This window comes from Mustelus asterias, chromosome 14, assembly GCF_964213995.1.
Source record: "Mustelus asterias chromosome 14, sMusAst1.hap1.1, whole genome shotgun sequence".
Taxonomy (NCBI): Eukaryota; Metazoa; Chordata; class Chondrichthyes; order Carcharhiniformes; family Triakidae; genus Mustelus; species Mustelus asterias.
Genome location: NC_135814.1, coordinates 87,425,330 through 87,443,768, shown reverse-complemented (window position 1 = coordinate 87,443,768; position 18,439 = coordinate 87,425,330). Strand labels below are relative to the sequence as shown.

At 44.5% G+C, this 18,439-nt stretch overlaps 1 protein-coding gene across 1 annotated transcript in view; it reads right to left on the bottom strand.

Annotated features, from left to right (window-relative positions):
- Positions 1 to 10,659: 10,659 nt before the first annotated feature.
- Positions 10,660 to 18,439, bottom strand: part of tyw5 (tRNA-yW synthesizing protein 5) — a 46,111-nt gene continuing 38,331 nt past the window's right edge. The window contains exons 7-8 of the mRNA XM_078228811.1: positions 16,021 to 16,137; positions 10,660 to 11,047 (exon numbers count right to left, since the gene is read on the bottom strand). Coding sequence (XP_078084937.1) covers positions 10,791 to 11,047; positions 16,021 to 16,137 — 374 coding nt within the window. The 3' untranslated portion in view covers positions 10,660 to 10,790. The remainder of the gene's footprint in view (positions 11,048 to 16,020; positions 16,138 to 18,439) is intronic.

Sequence of the window (18,439 nt, the reverse complement as noted above, 5' to 3'; positions counted from 1 at the left end):
GCCTATGGGGACACAAGGATGACTGAGTGAGAGGGTGGCCTGACTAGGATGAGGGTTTGATAGCTGGTGGCGTGTATAATCATGGGGCCAGTTCAATTAGGGTGTTTGAAGTGGACTGCTGTGGTGGTGGTTGGAGGGGAGGGGGGTGGGGAAGTGAAATCAGATGGGGATTCTGTTTCGCAATGTTTGGAGGTGGTGTGGTCCAATTGAGGGGGTTTAAGGTGAGATGGCAGAGGGCGTGCATGCCACCATGGGTAGGGAAGTGGGAGAAGGTCATTTATCTCCTTATGTCCTTGCTCTTTGTAATGCCCCTGGCACTCTCTGCCATGCCACCCCTTCCCACATCTCTGCTACCTCAGCTGAATCATCCTCCTGCCAACTCTCAGGGGAATTGAATAGGATGGGAATGGAAAGATACGGACTCCGTAAGTGCATACGGTTTTAGATTAGGCAGGTATCATGATTGGGGCAGGCTTGGAGGGCCTGTGCTGTACCTGTGCTGTACCTTTCTTTGTTCTTTGAGAGAGTGGCCCTCCTCTCCACCGAAGCTTCAAGCATCCTCTCCACCTCAGACTCCAGAAATCGTGTAGCAGACCTTGTCCTGGCCATATAGCTGGCTGAAGTGAGAGTCCTGCTGAAGACAGCGCTGAGATACTGCTCCCGCTTGGAGAGGATTAACAGCTGAATCCCGACTGCAGTGAATCAGACGGCAGGCACCAGAAAGTCAGCGTTAAACATATAGGGGGAGAACTGGCCCATTAACATATTCTGAATTGCGAGTGCAGGTCACTGGTAGCGCCGGCGGGAACACATTGGCTTTCCCGCTGGCGTGGGAACTTCATTCCAATTCAGGAAAATCGCAGCCCTGGTCTTTTAGTAAATTATTTTTAACCCCTTTTTGCTTCCTAATGCAATAAATAAAGATGCAAATCATCTTAGAAATGAGTGCAGCGACAGACTGCTCTCTGTGCTGTGTTGTGATCCAGGTCAGAAACTCCAAGGTATTTTATGGGGTCGGCCTTGACCATAAATGTGGCCCTTTGAATTTGGCATGGGTAAGCATAAGGTGTTTTACTCCAGGTATGAGTCAATTGACCACTAGGGAGTTTTTATCAAACAACGTTTATTTAAGAATACAGTTGAACTATAATAAGAAAAACCAGCAATAACTTTTATCAATTATAAAAACACAACTATAACATTGTATAAACCTTAACAGTAAGCTAAACAACTCTCACAAACATACATCCCATTCTAAGCTTAGCACAGAAAGCAAGTATGCTCACATGATGCTGGATCTTGCAGCTTCACAACACCTGCTGTAAATCAGTCCTTTGGATATGAAATTGAAACGCTGAGGCTTTCCTCCCCAGAACTTTCAACACCCCTCAAGAGACAGAGATACTACTTGCCTCTAGCTTCTAGCTAGCCAGCCACCGACAGCAGAATTTCCAACACCAGGGAGACAGACAAAGAAACACTGTTTTCAGCCTGCAGTCCAAACAGCTTCTGCCAAAATGAAAGTAAAACTTTTGGATTTCTCCTCTTAAAAAAGGCCCCAAGGTATCACCTGACCTGTCAATCATTCTTCACCCACTCATCCAAAAAGGTCATAAAACTCCAGGACACTGCATTAGATCAAATTAAAAATAAACAAGATGCCCATTATATTGCTTCAGCAACAATTAGAGGACACCGGTACAGACAGCACAGCAATAATACAAAAAAGGCCAGGCCTGCTTAAAAAGAAACTTCAGACAAATATGATTAAAATATATTTCTTAAAGTAGTGTGACAGCTGGAACACCCCTTTAATCGTCCAACACTGATTCACACTGTGTGTGTTAGACACAATAAATAAATAGAGTAAATGTTAGCTTGGTGGTGGGGCAGCTGCAATGAGGAAACAAGAGGGGAATTATTGCTACTCCAGCAGTAAATATATATATATATGGATGGATGGCACAGGTGCTCCGGTTTCCTCCCACAGTTCAAAGATGTACAGATTAGGTTGATTGGCCATGGTAAATTTCTCCTTAGTGCCAATGGGATTAGCAGGGTAAATGCATGGATTTACAGGGATAGGGGTCTGGGTGGGATTGTTGTTGGTGCAGACTCAATGGGCCAAATGGCCTCCTTCTGCACTGTAGGGATTCTATGATTCTACGACTCTATTCTGTGATAGTAAAATAATGCCACCATATTGCAATTCATTGAATTAAAAACTCTACCTTAATTTCAGCATGAAACCTACAATCAACTGAGAAGTCCCTTCAAATAAGACCAGTAACCTGTATAGGTGCACAAGTGATTTCTGCACAAATCATTAAGTTTATTGTAAACAGTTTTGACAGGAGGCACAGGAATTTAATCACTTTCACTGAGACAAAAGTCACTTTGCTTCCAATGCAAAGTACCGGGCAGAGTGGTGTTTTCTGTTCAGATGGGAGTTTATCTGTCTATAGTTTTAAAGGGTAAATAAGATAACATTTGGCATAGTACAATCAATGGATCTTTGCTCAAGAGAGCTTTTTGCTGATGGGAGTACCACTGTGGGTGACACTCCTTTGGCAATCAGGCGATAAAATCCTGTATCTGTATTGCACTAAATACAACCCAAGATGTTTCACAGAGGAATTCTAAATCTGACAGGGAGCCAGGTCGAATGACCAAAAGGTCGGTCAAAGAAGTGGTTTTAAAGCAGTACCTTAATGGCAGAAAGAGTAATGTGGAGGTGGTGAGTTTGAGAGAGGGAATTCCAGATGTTGGGGCAATTGAAAGCTTAGCCAACAGTGGATTCTCAAGAGGGCAGAATTAGAGCACAGATGTGGTGGGGCTGAAGGAGATTTTAATAGATTGAGGCCAGTAAAGGATTTGAAAACAAGGATGCGAATGTTAAAATCATTACTTAACTGGGAGCCAATATAAATCAATGAAGAGAGAGTGATGGGCGAATGGTGTTGGTATGATTAGGACATAAGGCTCTTTGGATTACTTCCCGTTTACAGGTGGATCGAACATGGGAGGTCAGCAGGGAGTGTGTTGGAATAGTTAAGATTTAGAGGCAACAAAAACACGACTGAGGGGGCAACAGCAGATGAGCTGAGGCAGGGACAGCGTCAGGCACTGTTACTGAGCTGAAAGTGGTCGGTCTTAGTGATGTTGTGAATGTATGGTGGGAATTTTATCCTACCACAAGCATTCATTGTCCATTCCTATTTGCCCTTAAGAAGATGGTGGTGAGCTGCCTTCTTGAATGGCTGCAGTCCCTGAGGTATAGGTACACCCATAGTGCTGTTAGGGAGGGAGTTCCAGGATTCGACCCAGTGACTGAAGGAATGGTGATATATTTCCAAACGAGGATGGTGAGTGGCTCGGAGGGGAGCCTGCAGGTGATGGTGTTCCCATGTATCTGCTGTCCAGTCCCCCCTGCCAGAGAGGGGTCAGCTCCCACTTTTGGCCTTCAGTGGAACTTGATCCCACTGAGAAAACGCAGACATAGTTAGTTCCAGTTAGATGGTAGTGGTTGTGGGTTTGGAAGATGCTGTCTAACGAGTCATGGTGAGTGCCTGCAGTGCATCTTGTAGAAGGTACACACTGCTGCTACTGAGCAATGGTGGCGGAGGGAGTGAATTCTTGTGGAAGGGATGCCAATTAAACGGATTGGTTTGTCCTGGATTGTGTCAAGCTTTTTGAGTGGTGTTGGAACTGCATCCATCCAAGCAAGGGGAGAGTATTCCATTCGACTCTGTTGTAGATTATGGGGAGTTTGGGGTGAGTTACTCGCCACAGGATTCCTAGCCCCTAACCTGCTCTTGTAGCCACAGTATTTACATGACCAGTCCAATTCAGTTTATGGCCAATGTTAACCCCCAGGATGTTGATAGTGGGGGATTCAGTGATGGTGATGCCACATTGAATGTCAAAGGGCGATGGTTAGATTCTCTCTTATTGGTGATGATCATTGCCTGGTACTTGCGTGGCATGAATGTTACTTGCCGCTTGTCAGCCCAAGTCTGGGGATTGTCCAGATCTTGAAGCAGCTGAAGATGGTTGGGCCTAGGACACTACCCTGAGGAACTTTTGCAGTGATGTCCTGGAGCTGAGATGATTGATCTCCAACAATCACAACTATCTTCCCTTGTGCCAGGAATGACTCCAACCAGCGGAGGTTTCCCCCCGATTCTTACTGACTCCAGTTTTGCTAGGGCTCCTTGATGTCACACTTGATCAAATTCTGCCTTGACGTCAAGGGCAGTCACTCTTACCTCACCTCTGGAATTCAGCTCTTTTGTCCATGGCTGTAATGAGGTCAGGAGTTGAGTGGCCCTGGCAGAACACAAACTGAGCGTCAGTGAGCAGGTTATTACTCAGCAAGGGCTGCTTGATAGCACTGTTGACAATACTTTCCACCACTTTACAGATGATCGAGATTAAATATGGTAGGGTGTTAATTGGCCGGTTGGATTTGTCCTGCCTTTTGTGTACAGGACTTAACTGCGCAATTTTCCACATTGTCGGATTGATGCCAATGTGTAGCTGGCCAGGTCAGGAAATGGATTTTGTAGCATGGACCAAAGACATTGGCTTCAGTCTGGGAAATACTTGATCAGATATTTCTGCTCATCCAATACTGGATATTGGACAAACAATGGGACAATTTTGAGATGGTGGAGAGGTTGAGAGAAGTGGTGAAGAATGAGCTGAACAGAGGAGATTATTTAGAGAATCATGCCAACTCTGAAAAGCAATGCAATTAGTACCACTCCATCGCTCTTTCCCCATAGCCCAACCCTAGTCCAAATGCATTTATTTTTATTTTTCAAGTGTATATTCAATTCTATTTTAGAAGATACTTGTACTAAAGTCAAAGGCGACACATTGATTTATTATAAATACAATATAAATGTACCAGGGTCTGACAGAACTACAGTACACATCTACTCTCCTCCTCTCTCGCACCAAATGAGGTTCCTCCCCGTCCCAGGACACACGCCCTCACTCCCAATTGGCTCAGCTTCCCGCACGACCTCTCCATTGGGTCAGACCTGATCCTGTGACACTCAAAGGAATGCCCCCTTAAAGGGGCCATGTTACCACACTCTTCACCCCCCCCCCAACTCCTGAGTCCATCTATGAAACAGAAGGAACATCATTAAACATAGACTGTCTGTGTGGAGTTTGCAGGTTCTCTTCGTGTCTGCGTGGGTTTCCTCCGGGTGCTCCGGTTTCCTCTCACACTCCAAAGATGTGCAGGTTAGGTTGATTGGCCATGTTAAATTGCCTCATGGTGTCCCAAGATGTGTAGGTTAGGGGGATTAGTGGGGTAAATACGTGGGGATAGACCCTGGATGGGATGACCTGTCAGAGAGTCAGTACAGACTTGATGGGATGAATGGCCTCCTTATGAACTGCAGGGATTCTATGTGAATCTTTTGCATCTACCCTGAAATCTAAGCACATAACTTCATCCGCCTGGAAAGTGCATTTCATTCGTTTTAAATAGACACTCGCTTCTTTAAATCTCTTAGGACCTCTTCTAAGATTGTCCTGTACACCTTAAGTGATGTTGCAGTAATTGGGATGTCACCCAGGTACAGCAGTACATTAGGAATGCCCTGCAATAAACTTTCCATCGTACACTGGAGAATAGCACAGACCAATGTGACTATACTGGGCTGGTTAGATGCATCAGTGTGCTTGTGTTCTGATGTAAAATTGTGTTCTGACACCAGCATCCCCAATGCTTTTGGTCCCTAATTCCAATTGTTTTAATATTTCAAGGATTTTTTTTTAATTAAAGAAGTGTTGTCTTGATGAGAAGTGTCTAAGACTTTTGACTTTATGGGCTGATTAGTGGCAATCCACAAAGCTTTAGAGCTAATATCAACTTAAATTTATTTTTCATTTTTTAAAATTGGAATCTCAAATTGCTCATACCAACAGATAAGAGTGCTCAAATTTAGAATTGATCCAGCAATGAGAAGTGCTTTCCGAGCTCAAGACATTCAAACAAAATTAATGCCTAAACTTTTTTTATTTTAAAAATTATTTTTCCAGGATGTGGGTGTCGCTGGCTAGGTCAGCATTTATTGCCTATCCCTAATTGCCTCTGAGAAGGTGACAGTGAGCTGCCTTCTTGAACCACTGTAGTCCTTGTGGTGTAGGTACAACCACAGTGCTGTTAGGGAGGGAGCCCAGGGATTTTGACACCAGCGACAGCGAAGGAACAACAATATATTTCCAAGTCAGGATGGTGAATGATTTAGAAGGGAACTTCTTAAGTTTCATTATTAGCGTCACAAGTAGACTTACATTAACACTGCAATGAAGTTACTGTGAAAATCTCCTAGTCGCCACACTCCGGAGCCTGTTCAGGTACACTGAGGGAGAATTTAGCATGGCCAATGCACCTAACCAGCACGTCTTTCGGACTGTGGGAGGAAACCGGAGCACCCGAAGGAAACCCACGCAGACACGGAAGAACGTGCAGATTCTGCACAGACAGTGACCCAAGTCAGGAATCTGGCGCAGTGAGGCAGCAGTGCTAACCACCGTGCCATCCCCAACTGGTGGTGTTCCATGTATTTGCTGCTCTTGTCTTTCTAGACGGTTATGGTCATGGATTTGGAAGGTGAGTAATATAAATGCATGGAAGCACTGAGTTCCCTGGGTTTTGTAGGTCAGATTGCCATCAGGCTGAGGCTTTGACATCCCTGGTCGATATTGTCCTTCTTTGCAATTATGTACTTCCAAGATTTGCATATGGTTTTGTTTTGTTTCCACATAAGAGAGAGAGGGGTGGGAGGAGTGGGGGGGTGGATGAATTTAGTACATCAATACATTTCCAGCCTTCGGTTTGTATGCTGACAATCAGCTGATGCCATATCTAATCTGTCATTGGTCTCAATTATCCTGTCAACAGACACATAAATAACTTACATTTCTATATCAACTTTAACATAGTAAAACATCCCAATGCATTGCACAGGAGCAGAAAACAATTGACAAAAGGAGACAGTGGGACAGATGATGAAAAGTATAATAAAAGAGGTAGGTTTTAAAAAGCATCTTAAAGAAGAAGAGGTTTAGAGAGAGAGAGAGATACAGAGCTGTGACTATGGATAACTGTTGGCAAATTGGAGATGCACAAGAGACCAGGCTCCAGCAGGTTGAGGGAGGGGTGGAGCTGGGTGATGTTGCTGAAGTGGAAATAGGTGGTCTCAGTAACGGATAGAATATGATGTCGGAAATTTAGCTTAAGAGCCAAGAAAGATACTGAGGTTGTGAACAGTCACGTTCAGCCTGGGAGTGACGGGAGAGGGCTGGGGGCAGGGGGGGTGGTGTGTGTGTGTGTGTGAAATATGTGGCAAAGAGACAGAGTAGGGACCAAAGATAATGGTTGCAGTCTTCCCCACATTTCATTGGAGAAAATTTCTGCTCATGGGTAAGTAGCATGAAGAAAATGTTGCTGTTTTAACATTTCTGGCTCCACTGTGGTCTTCTGTGAAGCAGGATTGTGGGGGTTGTGTGTGTAAGTTTGTGAGACTAGTGTAATTGAACTGCAGACAGTTGGGCTGCAAGGTTTAGAACATCAAAGGGTCTAGGTGTGAAATGCAGCATTTGAAGTGAATAGGGCAAAGCTGGATGTTCTACAAGTGACGTGGATAGAATTTTAAAGTTTAAAGTTTATTTATTACTGTCACAGGTTATTACCGCCTTCTTCCATTAGATACCTCATTTCAATTAAAAAGTAAACATTTATTTATTAGTCACAAGTAGGCTTAAATTACCACTGCAATGAAGTTAGTGTGAAAATCGCCTAGTCGTCACACTCCAGCGCCTGTTCGGGTACACTGAGGGAGAATTTACCATGGCCAATGCACCCAACCAGCACGTCTTTCGGACTGTGGGAGGAAACTGGAACATCTGGAGGAAACCCATGCAGACACGGGGAGAACATGCAGGCTCTGCACTGTCTGTGCAGAGATAATTTGCATTAGGAGATAAATAAGGTTCGTTGTGTTCAGTTGTTGCATTTCAAAGGGAAGTAAAATGGGCTTACAATTAGGAAAAGATCATAAATAAATAAGGTAAAGTTTTTTCAATTTAATTTTACCCGAATATGGTGGCCATAAGGTGAACAGAAAAGATTTTTATGTCGTGGGAAAGGTAAATTTCGAAGAAGGATAAGGACAATGAAAAAAGATGAAAGAAAAAAACATTTAAAGAGAGGCTGAGAGATGTATTGATGCGCAGCTGTGTAAGACCTCCTAGAGGGTGCTCTGTGCTGGGAGAGAGCTGTGAAAAGAAGCAAAGTAAAGCAGTTTTCAGCCAACTCAGAAAAGTGTCGGTCTGTTTTTTTTCCAGAAGACAGGGTTTTATTTTAAACGTCTGGAATTTCCCCAGCCAAATGGGAGAGGATGAAGCCTCATGGCATCCATTCCCTACAGCAACATGGATAGTGCCTTGTGATAACAATAAAGATCTATATGGACTGTTGCCTAAAGGGGTATTTATTTGTGAGTCTAACCAAGTAGGAATCTTTTAGGAGCATGTTCTGCAAGACTAATTTAACCACATAAATGTAATCTTGTGTGTTGAAGTTTTCTTTTCTTTTGTTAAACGTTTTAATTTAATATTTGAAATCTCCAGAAGTGTTACAGAACTTGTGGCTCCTGACTTCAGTACATGTATCTTTTAACGGTAAAATACAAATAGAAAATAGTTGTGCCAAGTTTCCCTTTTGGGATTTGGAATGCATGGCACTTACCACCTGCCAGACCATAATAGTCAGATGACAACAGATGCAGTGGAGGGGTCAGGAGAGGTGGTGCTGAGGTAGTGCCGGAGGTTATCAGTGTGGAATCCGTTTTCAGATGATGCCACTGAGGGGCAGCATGTAGAATGATCGCAAGTATGGGCCATGATGGTGGCACAGTGGTTAGCACTGTGGCCTCACAGCGTCAGGGACCCGGGTTCAATTCTGGCCTCGGGTCACTGTCTGTCTGGAGTTTGCACCTTCTCCCCCTGTCTGTGTGGGTTTCCTCCAGATGCTCCGGTTTCCTCTCACAGTCCAAAGATGTGCGGATTAGGTTGACTGGCTATGCTAAGTTGACCCTAGTGTCAGGATTAGCAGGGAAAATATGTGGGGTTACGGGAATAGGGCCTGGGTAGGATTGTGGTTGGTGTAGACTCAATGGGCCAAATGGTCTTCTTCTGCATTGTAGGGATTTTATAATTGTGACAGAGAAATGCTTGGGGTACTCCACAGGTAACAGTACAGGAGTGGGAAGAGATAGATACAAATGGAAGCAGGTGACAGCCTGGTTTGCATAAATAATGTCATCTTCTGTTACTACTGAAAGAAAACTAGTAGAGATGACTGTCTTCCAATGTCAACCATCTTCCTTTGTGCTAGACATGAGAGTCTACCATCTAGTTATGCCTTACGCACAATCTTCAAGTTGATTTCTGATAAATAATCCTCATATTTTAGATAAATATTCTCCGTACATTATTAAAAAGCAAGACAAGTTCACGAGCAACGTTTGGGGGAAACTACTTATTTTCTATGCTTTGGGCTGTATATTTGGAGATCCGAATGCACTTGAAAAAATATTCTCCTATTATTTGGTTAAAGGCACGAGAGATGTACTAATGTTAACATTCTCAATATTAAGCATGACTTTGCATTTAAGAATTGGTCAAATTGTCATTTATACACTGTAAAATTTGATATTTTATACCTCATTTGAAATGTGCACTATGAATACTCTACTACTGTAATGATCATGCATGACATTTAGAAGCAACATGAAGATACTGCAGGATATATTTTATGTGTTTCAATAGTGCTTTGAAAAAATATTATTAGTGTAATCAGCCCCTTAGGTATTAAAATTTGCAATCTAAAGCAGTTATGCATACAAATTAGAAAATTTACCACTAATGTACTTACTGATGTACTTACTTTGGGCGGCATGGTAGCACAGTGGTTAGCACTGCTGCTTCACAGCTCCAGGGACCTGGGTTCGATTCCCGGCTTGGTTCACTGTCTCTGTGGAGTTTGATGTGAAGAGTTTCACTGGCTGTCTTGTCTGGAGACAATACACATCTTTTTAGCCTGTCTTGATGCTCTCTCCACTCCCATTGTTTTGTTTCTTAAAGACTGGATTAGTTGTAAGTATTCGCATTCCAACCATTATTCATGTAAATTGAGTCTGTGTCTTTATAAGTTCTGTTTGTGAACAGAATTCCCACTCACCTGAAGAAGGGGCTTAGAGCCTCGAAAGCTTGTGTGGCTTTTGCTACCAAATAAACCTGTTGGACTTTAACCTGGTGTTGTTAAACTTCTTACTGTGTGTGGAGTTTGCACATTCTCCTCATGTCTGCATGGGTTTCCTCCGGGTGCTCCGGTTTCCTCCCACAGTCCAAAGATGTGCGGGTTAGGTTGATTGGCCATGCTAAAATTGCCCTTAATGTCCTGAGATGCGTAGGTTAGAGGGATTAGTGGGTAAATATACGGGGGTAGGGCCTGGGTGGGATTGTGGTCGGTGCAGACTCGATGAGCCGAATGGCCTCTTTCTGTGCTGTAGGGTTTCTATGATGATCTCTATGATCTATGATAATGGTTCATCCAATCGTCTGAAATGGAAACTTGTGGAAAATTGGAAGCTATTTTGAGAATACAAAGAACTAGTTTTATTTCAAATTGTGATGCTGACAAATATATCCAATGCTTGTGCAACTGTTCTTGATTTGTATCATCAGGACATGCAGAGATTATTCTACTTATAATGACTGCTGTATGATTTGCTTTGAATTCGGAGGACCATTCTCCGTGCATAGAAGTCTCTGTACTCTTCGGGAAGCTCTTCCAGTGTTTTTAAGGCTCGGTCTAAAATCTGCATTGCTCTTGAAGCTGCTACTGGGTCCTTGTTTCCGTAGATGTCTGTTTTGTCATAGCAGTCTGTAGGAAGTTGCTTCCAAAACACATTCACTCCCACTCCAAACTCTTTAGCAACAGTGTTGTGGAACCACAATGCTGAGGGAGAAAAGCAGTCAGGATTTGAGATGACTGTACAGGCGTTTTTTACAAGGTAATTATAAAGAACAATTCATACACTGGAAACTCAGTATAATCTATGAACTCTAAGTCAAATGAATATACACTATGAAACTAATTCTTATGACAATCATTAAAGTGGCATATCTTAGTTCATTTACATATCCATGTAAAATGCATGCAAATTCCACAGTCACCCGAGCCGGGAATCAAACCCAAGTTCCTAGCACTGTGAGGCAGCACTGCTAACTAATGTGCTACCGTGTCTCCCCACACAAGTGCCTGAGCAAATGGGTACTTGGTGAATTACACCTGAATGCAATTAGCTCAGTTCTCACTCCTGGGACTGAATTGTTGTCCGGGTGCAGTGGTGTGTATTGGTGTGCAAATGGCCACAATTTGATTTCTTTGAGAGGAAATTCAATTTCCCTCTCCATTCTTGCTCCTGCGCTATATTCCTCCTTCTTTGCTGTGGGTCGGGATTCCAAGTGTACAAATCGTACATCGGGCTTGGCTGAAATCGGCCTCCTCGTTTTAAAATCAGATTTCCTCCGACACACATTTGTCTGGAAGTGCAGGGTCTTAGAAGCCCCGCTAAAAACACACCAGGATTTCTTCTTAAAAAGAAGCATGCGCAGGACTAAGGGGAGAAGGCAGGGAGTGGCACGAGATAAATTGCTCCCATGGAGATCCAGCACAGGCACAATGGGCCGAATGGTCACCTGCTATGCTGTGATAATTCTGAGGTTTGAGAGTTTGTGAAGAAAATGGAAACACGAAAAATTCTGAAAGATAAGTATAAAATGTTTGGACACCATCAAACATCACTATTGTAACTGTATTGTAATGGAGATCCAGTCATTCATCATTGGGATCTGTCTTGCAAAGATGAAATAACTCCTCAGAGGCCAGTGTCCCTTCACCAGATTCCCTTCTTTTTAACAAACTCGATTCCACTCTTAAGAGTACATCAGGTACAAAGTCAGAATCCGGAGCGTTAGTCGCCCTGACACTATATATACACAGACAAGACTCCTGATTGGGCAGGTAATCATTATCTCAATCATAGATCACAGAAACCCTACAGTGCAGAAGGAGGCCATTCAGCCAATCGAGTCTGCATCGACAACAATCCCATCCAGGCCCTATCCCCACTTAGTTACCCTGCTAATCCCTCTAACCTATCACACCCCGGGACATTAAGGGTTAATTTAGCATGTCCAATCAACCTAACCTGTACATCTTTGGACTGTGGGAGGAAACCGGAAGACCCAGAGGAAACCCACACAGACACGGGGAGAACATGCAAACTCCACACAGATATTGACCCAAGTCAGGAATCGAACCTGGGTCCCTGGAGCTGTGAGGCAGCAGTGCTAACCACTGTGCCACTGCCGCACAGTGGTGAATCAGGGAGTTCATACTCCAAGAGGCCAACCTCATGGGCCTTGTTGAGTTCATTACAAAAGATAAACTGACCCTTACATTGACCAGCATTGCGTGATTGTTCACATTCATTACAGCACTTTTCAGTACAGGGCAAATTACTGTTTAAATGGAAAACAGATTCAAAAGGCGTCTGTGCAGCGGGATCTGGGTGTCCTTGTACATGAGTCTCAGAAAGTGGGTATACAGGTGCAGAATGTTATAAGGAAAGCAAATGGAATCTTGGCATTTATTGCAAAGGCCCTAGAGTATAAAAGTGGAGAAGTGTTGTTACAATTGTATACGGCATTGGTGAGACCGCACTTAGTATCGTGTTCAGTTTGGTCACATTCTTTGAGGAAGGATGTGGTGGCACTGGAGGTGGTTCAGAAGAGGTTCACTAGATTGATTCCAGGTTTGAAGGGGCTGTCGTATCAGGAGTGGTTGAGTAGCTTGGGCTTGTACTCGCTGGAGTACAGGAGAATGAGGGGGGATTTGATTGAGGTATATAAAATACTCAATGGGATTGTAAAGTAAATGTTAACCAAATGTTCCCCCTTCTTGAACAGTCTAGGACAAGAGGTCATAACTGTAGAGTAAGAGGGGGAAGGTTCAAGACAGAGATCTCTCAGAGGGTTGTGAATCTGTGGAACTCACTGTCCAGAGTGCAGTGGATGCAGAATCAATGGATTCAAGAAAGAGATAGATAAATATTTGATCAAAAACAGGATAAAGGGCTATGGGGAAAGGGCAGGGAAGTGGAGTTTGGATGAGATGGAGATTAGCCATGCTTATATAGAATGGCGGAGCGGCTCGAAGGGCTGAATTGCCTATTCTCGCTCCTAATTCCTATGTTCCTGATGGAGAAGTAGCATAATGTGTTAAAAATGTAAAAAAAAGAATGTATTCAGCTGTCCTGTTTTTGTGTTCTGATTTAGTTGGACTGGCAGACCTGGCTGTTTAAAAAAAGCTGCTTCTGTAGATAGTCAAATAGTCTGTTCTCCCTCCATTGATAGACAGGCACTCCACATTGAGAAAGGAAATGGATATCTGTTCAGTCAGTGGAGCTGACAGTCTTCCATTATAAATGCTTCATCGGTTTTCAAAAGCTTCAGCTCAGCAGGTTGTGTTATCAACCTAGAACATAATTTGTCTTTGATGAGGTTCCTTGTTTGTTTATAAATCTAATAGGCACTTGAAAGATTACAACTTTCCGCTCCTTTGGATTTTCTTTGGTCCAGTATCAATGATAATCAGGTTGAATTCAGGTTTGTTTAGACTGTTAGTGGTTTCAAGTAGTTCTAATGACTTAAAAATAATTCCTATGGCTACTGCACGGCGTCTGCAAACTGTACAGAGTGATAATGGGTGAGTGGCTATGGAGGATATATGGGAGGCATAGAGGTGGCATCGGGAAATGTGAGGGGGCATGGGATGAGTGAGGGATGAGAATTAAGGGGCCTCAAAATAATGCTGGGCTGGAATTCCAAGGCAGCTTCAGTGGCACAGTGGTTCGCACTGCTGCCTCACAGCGCCAGGGACCTAGGTTCAATTCCCGGCTTGGGTCACTGTCTGTGCAGAGTCTGCACGTTCTCCCCGAGTCTGCGTGGGTTTCCTCCGGGTGCTCCGGTTTCCTCCCACAGTCCGAAAGACGTGCTGGTTAGGTGAGCTGGCCACGCTAAATTCTCCCTCAGCGTACCCGAACAGGAGCCGGAATGCGGCGACTAGGGGATTTTCACAGTAACTTCATTGCAGTGTTAATGTAAGCTTACTTGTGACACTAATAAATAAACTAATAAATAAACCTGCCCTCCATCGTACATCACACGATGCACTGTGAACCCAACCTGTGTGTGAAAATATGGTAATTCCTCATAAAATCACACATGGGTTAGGTGTGCATTTAGCAAACGTGCGCAGGTCCCTAGCCCATGCCAAAATCTTATCATTTGTAGCACATTACATCCAATCAGGTTTGGGTGCAGGACATCAATGCTTGGAGCCAACAAATTTTTTTAGAAAGGTTTATAATACAGAAATGGTGCTCGGACTCAGGGAAGGAAAGCAAAGGCCCATCAGAAATTGAGGTGCTGGCCAGTTAAAGATGTTGAGGTCAAAGAATTGGGACTGGGATGGAGCTGAAGTGTTGTGAAGAAAGATTCAGTCAGAGTGGGGGAAGGCCGCAACAGGGGTTCAGGGTGATGCACGTGTTCTTCACTGGTTGGCTCTGAGCTGGTTATTGATAGAAGAGGCAAACTGGGGATCAGGAAGGTTGGACAAATAGCAGTTCAGGTAATGACTTGGTGAGGGCAGAAGCACAAGTTGCTGCTGTTGGTGGGTGAAGGGTGGGTGCCTTGATCCAAAGTTTAATTCTTCACATTAAGTTTTAATTTCTGCTGAAACATTTCTTTCATCAGGGAATTTGGTTCAGCAATTTTGAATGGTCAAGTCACTGTATGGCCAAGGGGCGATGAGATAAAGGAGGGGTACACTGCACTGGGAAAACAGACTTCCTCTGATTACATACGGGAGAAAACAATGTTACAGATTTTAACAAACAAGGAAACACAATAAATTAAAATCCATTCATTAAAACAAAAGACAACGATTAACCCAATAAATGAAGAATGTACCCAAGGCTTAAATAAAATAGTGACCAAAGGATCTGCTTTTCCAGAGAGTGCCTGTGAAGATATTTATAGAATGGATTGAAGGGTACATTATGGCCTGAATTACTAGACAGACAAAAAGACAATATGGACATTAGTTTGAAGAAATATCATTTACACCCGGGTTCGATTCCAGCCTCGGGAGACTGTCTGTGTGGAGTTTGCACGTTCTCCAGTCTTGGCATGGGTTTCCTCCGGGTGTTCCGTTTTCTTCCCACAGTTCAAAGTTGTGCAGGTTAGGTGGATTGGCCATGCTAAATTGCCCCTTAGTGTCAGTGGGACTAGCAGGGTAAATACGTGGGATTACAGGGATAGGGCCTGGGTGGGATTGCTGTTGGTGCAGGCCTGATGGGCCGAATGGCCTCCTCCTGCATTGCAGGGATTCTATGGTTCTATGAATACCCTCTGAGAGAAGAAATTTGTAATATATGAAGATGTAGCAGCCAATTTTCACACAGCCAGGAGGCACCTGATCAGATAATCTACTTTCATTTGTTGGTTCGTGGATAAATGTTGGCCATGATACTGAACCAACTCCCTTGTTGTTTTTGAATATTACAACGGGATCCTTTCCATCTACTTGTGAGGATGGATAGGATCTCAGCTTAACACTTGAACTGAAAGGCGGCATCTCTGACAGTGCAGCACTGCATCAGTATTGCACTGGAATGTCATCCTAGATTTTGTGTTCAGGTCTCTCAAGTAAGGTGAATCTGTGATGTTTTGACTCAGAGCTAAGATTGACACCTTCATTATTTAGTTATTTTAACAGCATCACAATGCTTCTTATCATCCCCTGTTGTTAATATGATAAATTTGCAAATCTACTTGAGATGAAATTTTGTACTTGCACATTACCTGGAATGAAAAGCACATCCCCTGGATCTAGCTGACATTCATAGCGCTGGGCTTTGACAAATTGTGGATATTTTTCTAGATCAGGAGTATCCACATCCAAGACCTCAGACTTATCACCTGTGGAAAGTTAGAAAAGAACTAAAATGAAGATCATAGTATATTATTAAACTAGCAGAGCTGAAAAATCAATAACTATTTATTTCGAGGAACTTTTAAATTCCAGCCTAAGTATGGATTAATTTTTATTTTACATTTTGCTGCTGAAACTAGAGACTATCCCAGAACTGTTTAGATATTAATACCGGGACGTGACATTGATAGTGGGACATGAATGAAAGCAGAGCCAGTGAGTGGGGGTTAGGAAACCAACAAGAACAAAACAATTACTTTGCTATTCACTGGTACTTACTGGAACTACACATGTGGGGGGCGATTCTCCCAATCCGACCCGCTCATTTTTTGGTGAGTTCGGTTGGGAGATGTGCACATGCGCCGATTCGCGAATGCGTTCCCGACGCTTGTGCATCTCCCACTGCTGGAGAGCAGGCACGGTCGGGACCACGCTGGAAACTGGCGGGAAGACCCCAGGTAAGTACTTTAAATCCATTTTTAACGTAATTTAAATGTGATTATCAGGCCCGGGACTGAATTCTCTGGGCCCGACAGCATCTCCCACCCCGCCAGTACAATTTCACTCCGGTGGGGTTTAGAGTAGCTTCCCACTTTCGGGGAACTAGGCGGGAGACCCCGCTGGAGTGAAGGGGGGGAGGGGCAATCGGGCCCCCCCACCCCCCAGGGATCGGGCGGTGGTGGGGGGGGGGGGGGGGGGGGGGGGGGTGGAGGGGAGGAGAGGTCTGCCTCCCGTGGGTGAGGGAGGGAGGGGGAGTGGATCATCACAGCTGGGAGTGGTGGGGTGCTGGGACGCTCCGAGACGGTGGGTGGGGAGGGGGGTGGGGTGTCAGGGCTGGCCTGGGAATGTTTGTGCGGGCCGCGATCCGGCTGTGGGGAGGTTTTGAGGGGCAGCACTGCGAGGGTCCTGGGCTGGTCAGCGATAGGGAGGCTGACACCAGAACTGTCAGAGTCTGGCATGAATAGGCCCCAACCCCCTGAGCTTTTAATGATATTCACGATTGTGACCTCTGCACTGCACAGAGTGCGGGAGATTCGAGTCTGAACTCCCACTGAAAAAACAACTGTGATTTACACTAGTTTTCCCAATTCAGCACTTAGAACTTTTTTGGGAGAATTGTCCCCGTGATCTTTAGATTGCTGTATCGTTTCTTTCCTTTAAATACTGGTCTAAAAACTCTGTGACCAGCCTGAATGAGTACGCCACGACAGTAACTGACTTCATCAGTAAGTGTGTAGAAGACTGTGTGCCAAAGAAGCAAATCCGTGTGTTCCCCAATCGGAAACTATGGATGAACAGGGATATCCACTGCTTGCTGGCGTCCAGGTCTGAGGCGTTCAAGTCAGGCGACACTGACCTATATAAGAAAGCCAGATACAATCTAAGGAGATCCATCAAAGATGCCAAAAGACAATACCGGATCAAGCTAGAGTCCCAGACTAGCCACACCGACCCCCGCCGACTATGGCAAGGTCTGCAAGACATAACAGGCTACAAGATGAAGGCATGTAAAATCACCGGCTCCAATGCACCCCTCCCTGATGAGCTCAATGTATTCTATGCCCGTTTTGAGCAAGAGGTCAGTGAGAGCATGCCCTCCACCCTGGAAGCCTGGATGAACCTGTATCTGGGGTCACCATTGCAGATGTCAGAGCAGCTTTCTTGAAGGTCAACCCACGGAAAGCGACTGGCCCGGATGGAGTACCCCGACGAGCACTCAGATCCTGTGTGGATCAGCAGGCGGGGGTATTCACAGACATCTTCAACCTCTCTTTACAACAATCTGAGGTCCCTATCTGCTTCAAGAAGACGACCATCATCCTGGTACCTAAGAAAAACCAAGCAGCATGCCTTAATGAATATCGGCCAGTGGCTCAGACATTCATCATTATGAAGTGCTTCGAAAGGTTAGTCATGACACAAATCAATTCCAGCCTCCCGGACGACCTGGATCCACTACAGTTTGCCTACTGCTGCAACAGGTCCACAGCAGACCCATCTCCCTGGCCCTGCACTCAACCCTGGAACACCTAAATAACAAGGACACCTATGTCAGACTCCTATTTATCGATGACAGCTCAGCCTTCAACACTATTATTCCCATGAAACTCATCTCCAAACTCCACGGCCTGAGCCTCGGCACCTCCCTCTGCGACTGGATCCTGAACTTCCTAACTCACAGACCACAATCGGTAAGGATAGGCAACAACACCTCCTCCATGATAATCCTCAACACCGGTGCCCCACAGGGCTGTGTTCTCAGCCCCCTACTATACTCCTTATACGCCT